Here is an 11,445-nt window from a genome sequence, read left to right as displayed (position 1 = left end):
ATTCCATTCATCTATGTGTCTGTCATTGTACCAGTACCATTTGTTTTTTAAATTCATAAAAACAACTAACCATTTAGCCGATTACCACTTTTTAAAAGATTGTTGTTGTTGTTAGATGCTGTCAAGCAGACTGCAAGTCACCACGTCCCTGTGAAAGCAGCAGATCAGAACCTTGCCCAGTCCTATGCCACCATCATGGTTTCTGCCGTGCTTAAGCCCACCATTGCAGTCATTTTGTCAGTCAGTCTTGTTAAGGAATTATAAGACATTCATTCTCTGTAGAAGTCCACGTTAGAGATATTGACTTAATTGGCTTCCTTACTCATTCTCTGGTTTCTGCTTATAAAATAGTTAATAGCCTGCATTTTAAGCAGCCTTACTATCTACCTCAGATCAAACCCACCAGTAATGAATTGGTCTCGACTCATTACACTCACATCCAGACTTACTGCATTGGATTCAGTCCCGACTCACAGCGAGCGACACTCCGTCACATCATTGAGTCTGTAAGAGAAGATGGCCCACCTTTCTGCCAGGAAGCAGCCAGTGGATTCAAGCACACACCTCTTTGGTTCACCGCACACCGTGCTGTGGAATACCCCACCAGTCATAGTGACCCTATTAAAACAGTGTAGAACTTAACCATCAGGTTTGCAAGGTTTGTGAATCTTACTGGGAGCTACTTCATCTCTTTCTCCCTTGAAGCAGCTGGTGGAATTAAAATTCCAGATTTTTTCCGTCATGGCCCAACATATAACTAACTGTGCCTAATGCATCAACTCTTACATGGTAAAGGATCTTATAGTAAGATTTTAACACTTGCTGCTACCAGAGCTCTAGAATATGTGCATGTTTACACACAGATGCGTACATATCACACATGTGCACCCATGACCACACACGTATTCATCATAGGCTGTCTCTGCTCAGAACATAGCTACTCATGGCTACAGTTATTCTGTGAACTATGTTTTTGAACTGTATTTTGAAGAGTCTCTTTTTCTTTTGGTTACTGCACACTTGATTTATTAATTGTTTTCGTAAGAATAAGACAAGTACTGGTAATACAGTGCTTAAAACACTTGTTTAACCTGTCAGCCAGACCTGGTGGCTTAATGGTAAGGAATTGCACTGCCAACACAAAGATACACAGATACACAGTTCAAATCCACCAGCTGCTTCGCAGGAGAAGCGTGGGAAGTCTCCTTCCATGCAACTAACTCTGAAAACTTGCTGGAGAACAGCTGAATCCATTCCCTCTTGACAACACACAGCCACAACAACATGAGTCAGAAATGGCTTGAAGGTACTGGATCTGATTTGTTTATTTCTAGAAGAAAATAGATTGTGATTTCAATCTAAAATCCACCAGTCCATTAGAAGCATATCCCCTGAGGGGACTACCTAGGAAAGGTTTTGATTGTGATTTATGTTTGTATTTATTTTTCAGTTCACTTATAGCTACTTGCTCAAAATTAAGACATGCCAGAACATGTGTTTGTTTACCTGCTGCAGGCAAACTGAATTGTGATGAATGGGATTTTAAATCTCTTTATGTGGTAATATGGTTTTAAACTAGATTTATTGTTTAATGTTTGTTGGTGTACTTCAACCATTGGAGGGATATCTCACTCACTCATGATGGTTGAGTCAGAGTCAGCTCATGTTGTGTGCTGTCACATCTGAGCTGACCCATAGCTGACCCTCCAAGAGGTTTTCAGAGGCAGCAGATCACACAGGAGGAGATTGCCCGTCCTTCTCCTGCAGAGCAGCTGGTGGATTAGAGCCGTGTGCCTTTGGGGTTGCAGTACAGCTACGTACAAGTAGGGCACTGGAGCTCTCTTCCAGTGTTTTTAGAAGCTATAAATTGCTTGGGAAGAGATTATGCATCTTTCCCCTCAGGAGCTGCTGGTGGGTTTGAACTGACTGCCTGTGGGTTAGCTTATACCATAAGAGCAATTGTAATGTTGTTGTATACTGTCAAGTCATAACTAACTCATAGCTGACACTCCAGAGATTTTTCAGAGGCAGTTAATTGCACAGGAGGAGATTGCCTATCTTTCTTCCACAGTGCAACTGGGGGATTCAAACTACATGCCTTTTTGTTGACAGTGTAATTCTTTCCCACTAAGCCACCAGAACTCCAATAACAGAGAGGAGTAAAATATAATGCCTGCCCATGGCATTTTCCGTTTTGGTGGAGAGTCATGATTTTGTTGTAAGGTCTGGTCCGGTTGCTGTTGAGTTGTTTCTAACTCATGATGACCGCCATGCGTCATTTTTCAGAAGGAGATCACCAGGCTCTTCTTCCTAGCTACCTCTGAGTAGACTTGACCCTTTAACTTCTTGATTAACGCCTGGTCTCTTAACTACTTGCACCATCTAAGAACTCCTGTCGCAGAGAGGAAGTAACACCAGGAGTAGATCACTGAGGAGTCATAGAAAGGGTGATCCTGCAAGTGTAAGCTGAACTTTAAGTATGAAAAAGATTATGAAAGGGAAAGATTAGCCTTAACTCAGGTGCTGAAAACAAAGAGGGATAGAAGGAATAAAACAAAAGAAGTAGTCTTCGGACTACATTTCTTCTTGGCATGTGCTGTTGGGTTGCTTACATGTCATAGAGATCCTAGAGGATAGAGTAGAACTGCATGGGGGATTTCATAGGCTGCGTTCTGAATGGGAGCAGATTGCCTGGGTTTTTCCTCCCGAGAACTGCTATCAGTTTAGACCTGCTGATCTTGTCATGCCTTCCTGGCAGTTTGAACCCACTAGTGAGTCCCTGAGAGAAAGATCCGTAATACTCTACCTCTACTGTTTACAGCCTCGGAAACCCTGTGGGAAAGCTCACCCTTGAGATTCTGACTCAGTGTCGATGAATGAACGGCCTTTCAGTTAGCAAACGAGTGCTGAAGCACTGCACCACCAAGTCTGCTTTTTGGGTACATTAATCTTTGTTAAATTATGACTCTTTTAATGAGAGAAATATAGACCTTAATTAAGGGACAAATTTATTGCTATTTTGTGTGTTAGTGTCTACCATTATAAAGTTGTAATATTTGTGGTGTGTGTGGAGTAGAACATAATTACTGATGCGAAGAGTTACATCTGAAGAACCAAAGGAAAAACCACCACTAGATTGATTTATCTTTGTTTGCTGTTACCATTTTAATTTGTAAATTGCCTGACTATAACGGGGGGTGGGGAGAGGGGATGCTTCAGTATCCTGTTTATAGTCGTAGGCCACCCTCAGTGTTTCCAAGGGAAACTTCTCCCCTTTCTGGCCCACGGTCACATTTGCTGGTAAACCCTTTACACATTTATTAAAAGCAAGCCAGTACAAGCTCTTCCTCCTTCAAATCCCCCTTAAGAAACTTGCTCATTGGAAAGCTGTGCTACTGCTTCATCCCCCTGTTGTCAAATCTTTTTTAATACAGAGTGACTCTCTTGTTAGGCTTCTTAGGCTGAAAATTTTTATGAGGTGAGACCGTCTTTCTCCCTCAGAGTGCCTGGTGGATTTGAACTGCTGACGTTTTGGTTAGGATCCTGGCATGTTAAATGGAACATTCTCAGGCATCCTTATTTATTGATGATACTGTTATGTATTACCGAGTCAGAACCAATTCATAGCTGACCCTGCCGGGGAGTTCAGAGACTGTAAATCACACAAGAGGAGACTGCCTGTCTTCCTCCCACAAAGCTCCTAATGGATTTGAACCACCTTCCCTTCGGTAGACAGAGCAACTCCTTACCGCTGAGTCATCAGAGGGTCCTTATTAATAGATGTTGTTATTGCTGTTAGGTACTGATGAGTCGAGTAGGACTCATAGTGACCCTAGAACAACAGATCTGAACCCCGCCCTATCCTGTGTCATCCTCTTCATCTCTGACACACTACAGTCCATTGGGGCAGTCACTGTATCAATCTCTCTCGTCAGGAGTCTTCCTCTGTTTCACTGACCCTCTACCTTTCCAAGCATGATGTCCCTCTCCAAAGAATAGCCCTTCCTAGCGACATGCTCAAATTATGTGAGATGAAGCTTTAAAGAAGAATGTGGCATCAGGATCAGAGGAAGCCTTTGCATTATGCACAAGACACAGCCTTGCTTGCTGAAAGTGAGGAGGGCTTGAAACCCTTGGAACAGAAGATCAAAGACTGTTGATGATGATTTTGTTGATAGGTGCCATCATGTTGAGATCGACCCTATGAAAAACTGGCCCGAATCCTCTTTTGTCTTGTGCCATTTCCACAGTTCCTGACACATTAGAGTCCACTGCAGCAGTCACTCTGTCAATCTACCTGGTTGAAGATCTTTATTTCCTTTACCAACCCCCTGACTTTCCTATTTCATGCCTCTTTCCAAGGCATAGCCCTCTTAGTGACATGTCCAAGGTATGTGAGGTAAAGCTTTATCATCTTTGCCTCCAAGTAGCACTCTTATTGCACTTTTTCCAAGACATATTGTTTGTTCTTTTGGCAGTCCATGGAATGTTCAGTACTCTTCTCCAATATCAGAGCACAAAGGCATTAATTCTTCTTCTGTCATCTTTATAAATTGTCGAGCTCTCAGATGCATAGCAAGTGATCAGAAAGACCATGGCCTGAATGAGATGTACCTTAGTCCTCTAACATCATTGCTCCTCAGTAATTTGGAAAGATCCTTGACTGCAGATTTTCCAAGTGCAATACGTCTCCTCATTTCCTCACTGCTGGTACCAAAGATGTTAATTACTTGGATCCACAATCAATACTCCTTGGTACTAATTTTTTTGTAGGTTCCTATTAATCACTATAAAACTGTGTTACCATGAACTTTAAATGCTTTCCAAAGAAGACTAATATTGAAGAATAATATTAGACAAGTTGTTGTTCCGTGCCATTAGACAATTTACATACTGTTGCTGTTGTTGTTAAATGCCATCGAGTCGCAGACGACTCATAGTGACCCTATGAAGTAGAGTCCTCAACGCTTGGGTGTCTTTAATCCTCTCTCCAGGTTCATAGGGTTTCCAGAGGCAAGCAGTTACGGAAGTGGATGCCACTCCTCCTTCCAAGCTTGTTGTAATCGGGGAGCTCCAGCCCACTCTCTGTCAGCATTGGGTAACCAACCATTAAGGCATTTGACACACATCAGTGTCACAGTGTTCAGCCTCACAGCAACCACAAGTTACTGCTGTACGGCAACTTGTATGCCAGGGCTATACGACCTAGAGGAATGTCTGAACAAATATAATGAAAGATAGGCCTGAGGGCCGTGGATTAAAAGTTACCCACCTTTGGTTTGGTAGCATCGCTTTCTGTCCACTGGGCCAACTGATCTCTCTCTCTATGTTGATGTTATTGTTGTTAAGTGCCGTCAAGTTTCAGGCAACTCATAGCGACCCTATGAAGGAAAGTCCTCAACATTTGTGTGTTTTTCATCCTCTCTTCAAGTTCATAGGGTTTCTGGAGGCAAGATTACATAATAGATTATCTTAATTTAATCTCATTATGATATGGTATGATCCCTATTTCCATTTTGTTTAAGTGAGGAAAAGAGATTGGGAGGGGAGAGTTTGGGTTTACTGGTTGTGAAAGCTTGCACATTATTTTTAGATTGAACGGGTTTTAGTGGAGCTCCTAGATGAAGCTGGACTAGGGTGAAAGACCCAGAGATCTGTTTCGTAAACTAGCCAGTAAAACCTCTATGAGCTGTATCTTGTGCTTTAAGTAGGAGCTGGGTCAGCAGCAGGTGCCAACTATGTGTTAAGGCATCATTTCTCACCACAGTGGACGGACTGAAAGCTCTCAGACCCTGTGAGTCCTGGCCCTTTAAAAGACAGCTATTTGTACAATTGCTTTTCTTAAGCTTTTGAGAGAACCTTAGAAATGAGAAACCTGAAAGCATGGGAATCATGTGTTTTTATGGTGGGTACACACTAGTAAATGTTTCTCCACTTCAGTTTTATGTACAGTGTGTGTTGAATAAGAATATAAAAAGCCTGTTGACTAAGTGCTTAACCAGGAAGCATAGCACATTATCCGCAGATTGTGTGTTGCCAGCTATCTATCTACTTAAGAAGTTCTTTAACACCAATTTCAGTTGTGGTGGTGTTGATTGCCATCGAGTCTAGCATGACTCATAGTGACCTCATGAGCAAAAGGCCTGAAGCCTTTCTATAATTATAGTTGTTTCTCGAAGTTCATAGTTTCCAGAGGCGTGCTGTTTAGGAAGTGGATGCCACTCCTACTTGTGTAAACTATATGTATTCCTTGGAGAGGATAAAACCAAGCTGCTCCTTGGAGGCAAGGATTTAGAAACTCTGTCGCACATATTTTGGGCATGTGGCCAGAAAGAACAAGTCCTTGGAGAATGACATCAGGCTTGGAAGGGTGGAGGGACAATGCAAGATAAAAAGACCCTAATGGATTGACACAGTAACTGGGGTAATGGAATAGGTGTGTCAGAGTCAAGACTGGCTCAGGATAGGCCAGAGTTCAGACCTATTGTACTTAGGGTCATTGTGAGTTGCAGATGACTGGATGACACATAACAACATATATGCCTTTTAATTCCTGGTGGTGGTGTTATGTGCCATCAAGTTGTTTGTGACTCATAGCGACCCTATGTACAATAGCCCTAAACTCTGCTCTGTCCTGTGCCAATCACACTGTCTCTGATACACCCATCCCGATTACCCCAGTCACTGAATCAGTCCACCTCATAGAGGGCCATCCCCTCCTGTGCTGTTCCTCCACCTGACCAAGCATGATTGTCCCTCTCCAAGGACCAGTCCCTCCTTACAACATGTCCAAAGTATGTTAGACGAAGCCTCAGAATCATTGCCTCCAAGGAGCCACCCGGTGTAACCGTCTCCAGGATGAATCTGTTTGTTTTCCTAGCAGTCCATGGTACCCTCAATACTCTTCTCCAACACGACAGCTCAAAGGCATCAATTCTCCTTCTATCTTCCTTAGTCATTGTCCAACTCTCTGATGCATAACAAGTGATTGCAAAGACGAGGGCCTGTATCAGACACACCTTAGTCTCCAGAGAGACACCATTGCTCTTTAATACTTTGGAAAGGTCCCTAATAGCAGACTTTCCTATCTCAATAATTCCTTTAATTACCTGGCTGCTGGTGCCAAGAGTGTTGACTGTGGAGCCAAGCAAACTAAAGCTGTGAACAATCTCAATCTCTTCACCATCCATCCTGATGCTGCCAATTGGCCCAGTGGTGACAATCTTTGTCTTCTTGATATTGCGACTCAATCCATATTGGAGGCTGCAGTCCTTGACCCTCTGCAGCAAGCACTTCAGGTCCTAATCAGTTTCAGCAATCAGGGTTGTGTCATCTACATAATGCAGATTGTTGATAGATCTTCCACCAATCCTGACCTCACATTTCTCCTCATAGAGCCCAGCCTCCCAGATAATCTGTTCTGCATACAGGTTGAAAAGGTAGGGAGACAGGACACATACCTTGCATACGTCCTTCACAATTTTGAACCATGCAGTGTTTCCTTGCTCTTTTCTGACAACTGCCTCTTGGTCCAAGTATAGGTTTCTCATTAGCATGATCAAGTGTTCTGGAATTCCCATTCTTCTCAGAGTCAGCCACAGTCTGTTATGATCCACACAGTCAAACGCCTTTGCATAGTCAATAAAACACAGATAGACATTCTTCTTGTATTCCCTGCTTTCAGCCAAGATCCATCTAACATCAGCTACAATATCCCTAGTACCACAACCCCTTCTAAACCCGCCTGGACTTCTGGCAGTTCTCTGCTGATCTTCAGTAGAATCTTGCTTGCATGTGAAATCAATGACACTGTTCTGTAGTTTCCACACTCTGTTGGGTCACCTTTCTTTGGAATGGGAACAAATATAGATCTCTTCCAGTCAGTTGGCCAAGTGGTGGTTCTCCAGATTTCTTAGTACAACTTGGTGAGCACGTCCAGGGCAGCATCTGTTAGCTGAAATATGTTAATTCCTGGTAGAGAATATATAGAGGAAAAAATATCCACAAATTCAGTTACTAAGAAGGTGAGTGGTTTGAGTTAAGCTCCCATTTCTTCCACTGGGCTTTTGTGAAAATGCTAATATTCAAGGTCAATGGAAGGAAGCTAGAGGAACAAGAGGCATAGTAGATCCATATGACTGACTGACCCCAGAATCACTACATTGTGACTGTGTATGAAACTTGCAGGCTCTTTAACACCATCTGATCTCTCAGAATATTTTCTAAGGATAAAATGTGATAGCAAATGTGAAAGATCCATGCTTTGAAAACTAAAAATTACCGAACACATGCAAGTTATTAAAGAGCGGCTCATTTCTGGACATTTTTACCACTTATTGAACTCTTTGCTTGCTAGCACTCTCCCTCTTGCAAATTAATGGCTTGACAGCGTGCAGTGGTGGAGAAGGGCTAAATAAATCCATTTTCTCATTGCTTGCATAAATGCTTAAGCTCCCACAGCTTTACCATGGTCACCCCCCTTCTTCTTCTTCTTTTTTTTAATCTTTGCTTGGTGATTCCTAATTTAATTCGTTCACATGTGTTCCCTTTAACTTTCCAAGATAACGTACTCTTCCTGTCCTCTCTTTTTCTCACCATTTGAACTCTACAAGTTACAGGACGAGGCTGACAGTTGTGAACTGATTAGCTCCTTGTCTAGACCTGTGCCTTGCACTTAATAGATACTTTAAAAATATATGTCACTAATCCAAGATAAATGGGGATGTATATATATATATATTTTAAAATAAACCAAACCCAAGTGACTTGTAGACTGCTTTCCCACCCACCCCCCCCGCTATGGTGGTGGTGTATGCCATCGAGTCAGAACCACCCATAGCTGACCCTCTAGTGGCTTTTTAAAGACAGTATATCATATGGGAGGAGATTGTCCATCCTGAATGAGATAGATTGATATAGTAACTATGGCAGTGTGGTCAGGTGAGTCAAGACGGTGAGTGGGGCTCAGGATAAAACAGGGATGTTCATAGTGTCACTGTGAATCATAGAAGACTTGGTAATGGCACATCACATAAGGACCACAACAACACTTAATTTGGGAAACTTTCTTTTTCAAAGTAGGAACCCTGGTGGTACAGTGGTTAAGATGCTTGCTTGCTTACAGAAGGTAATTTGGACCCACCAGCCAATTCATTTGGCAGGCTACTTGTGTAAATGTTTATAAATTTGGAAACACTAGAGCCCAGTTCTCTGTCCTAGAATGTTACTTTGAGTCGGAATCAAATTAATGGCAACAGATTTTACTTTTCCAACACAAAGAACTTCACTGCAATTTCTTCTTCTTGTATGACAAGACAGAACACCCCACTTCTTTGAAGAGAGTGGAACAGTATTTCTTTTGAAGTATTTTGTAATCTTTAAGCATTACTTGCACGCATACAAACACCCGTACACCTGTTTTATCACCTAAGAATGATGGTGAATATGAACAAATAAATAAATGGAATATTCAAAAAGTAATTTAAATCCCCAGATGTCATCAATGAATATTACCCATTGACATTGACTTGAAGAGCCTTGATGATAGGTCTGTTTTCAGCTGTGTTGATTTGCTTCCACGAGAGCATGTTGATCTGAGTGGAACCTTTCCCTGATTTGTTCAGATGATTAATGCTTTCTCTTTGGTTTTTTTTTTTGTTTTTTTTTAAGGAAATGGCAAAAATCCTCAATCATCCCAGAGTCTATGCATTTCTGCACATCCCAGTCCAGTCTGCGTCTGATACCGTGCTCATGGAAATGAAAAGAGAATACTGCGTGGCTGACTTCAAAAGAGTAGTGGATTTTCTGAAAGAGAAGTAAGTCTGTTAGTACTTAAGAAAATAACCATGCCTCTCTCCCTCGCTCACCCACAAAAGCATGTGGCAAAATACACTTCTTGCCGGCTCACAATTAAAGGTAAGAGAGAGGGTGAGCATTTTTCACAGCTTTCAAAGCCTTTGCATTTCCTCAAGCACCCTTGATGTGGTTGGTTTCTTCTTTCTCCTCAGTATATATCCACCTTCCATCTGTGTGTGACACGCCATTAGTTTCTGTAAGTTTGCCAGTCTTTTGCAGGTAATGTGAGTTATGATTATTTTTATACCTGACTTGGTAGGTGAAAACCGTTTTAGCTGTGCTCTGCTTAAATCTTCTTTTATGTGGCTTTAAAAAAAATAAAAATGTGAGCTAGTTTTGACATGGACATGGTCCAAACCGTGCTTGTACAAAAAAGAATATTCTATTAAGTATCTTGCCTTTCCCCTTCACCCCCATTTTATTTGTGTGTGTAGGTTTTGGGGAATAGTAGTATGGACTGTCTTGTCTTTCACACACTAATTCCTGTAGTAGTGATTTATAAGGAGGCTTTGGGTTCCTATATTTTAAAGTTCAAATTGTTATTGACCAGAACTAAGGCATATTTACAGAGTCTCAGACGTCAACAATAATTTTGTTTCCACAGAAAACACTTACAGTCTGTAATTATGTTCTTCATAGATCCTCCTCCTCCTCATCACAAAACATTGATTGCCGGCTGTGATTATACAAGGCAGGAAATGGAAGTCCTGGCCAAGGTCATGGGGAGCTTTCCCAAGCAGAGGGCATTGTTCTGCCTTCTGGGGATATATCAATTATCTTTGCATATTTGTGGCCTGGGTCTTCCTATTTTCCATCATTTTTCTCTGTTGTTTTTCTCAATTAAGAGACAGCATTTTATTACCACCATCTTGTTTATAATTATGTACTTTTGTACATGTCAAAGCACTACATGGATATGATTGCTTTATACAAATGGTAAGCAATTATTTTTTCCACCTTTAACGAGTCACTTTTCCTGACTCCTGACTACTTAATTCCTTCAGAATTGTTTTCTTCATTTCCACTTGCTCCTTCCTTCTCCACTATACTATTAGCTTTTGAATTTTTACACCCACCTGGAGGCATTTTTCAATTATCCTAACCACCAAGGAGAAAAACAGAGGACATGCAAACAAATAAACTAGTTTTTCTAATAGTCAAATAAGTGACTAGATGGTCAGTTAATTCCAAGAATTCATAATTGCACTTACTGAAATGAAAATGTTCCAAATAGAAAGCACTGTATTAATAAGTCATACCATCTCTTCATACTTATATATATTGAACAGACTTGAATTCAAGGCTAAAGAGTAAGGCTTTTTGTATTAAATGCCTTTTGTTGTCATAGACCCCTTCTTTGCATTTATTTTCTAGTTTTTTCTTAAATTCGTCTCACGTAAGGGAGTTTTTTTGCACACTGTCATTGGTGAATATGAGTTACAAAACAGCAAAGAAGTGTTGCACCTGTGAAATTTTTTGCTGGTCTGTCTAATACATCTTTTAATCTGAAAATTCACATTAAGACAGACTAGGAAGAAGGATTGGCCATCCACTTCTGAAATAGCAGGCCTCTGAAAACCCTATGTACAA

General features: G+C 41.3%; 1 protein-coding gene across 1 annotated transcript in view; it reads left to right on the top strand.

The window, feature by feature from the left end:
* The window catches only part of CDKAL1 (CDK5 regulatory subunit associated protein 1-like 1), an 886,114-nt gene that overhangs the window by 555,860 nt on the left and 318,809 nt on the right, over positions 1-11,445 (top strand). The window contains exon 9 of the mRNA XM_006888658.1: positions 9,670-9,815. Coding sequence (XP_006888720.1) covers positions 9,670-9,815 — 146 coding nt within the window. The remainder of the gene's footprint in view (positions 1-9,669; positions 9,816-11,445) is intronic.

This window comes from Elephantulus edwardii, unplaced genomic scaffold (genome assembly GCF_000299155.1).
Source record: "Elephantulus edwardii isolate Elephantulus edwardi_28Jun2011 unplaced genomic scaffold, EleEdw1.0 scaffold00070, whole genome shotgun sequence".
NCBI classification, from domain to species: Eukaryota; Metazoa; Chordata; class Mammalia; order Macroscelidea; family Macroscelididae; genus Elephantulus; species Elephantulus edwardii.
Note: the sequence above shows the minus strand (reverse complement) of the source record. Positions and strands in the feature narration are given on the sequence as shown.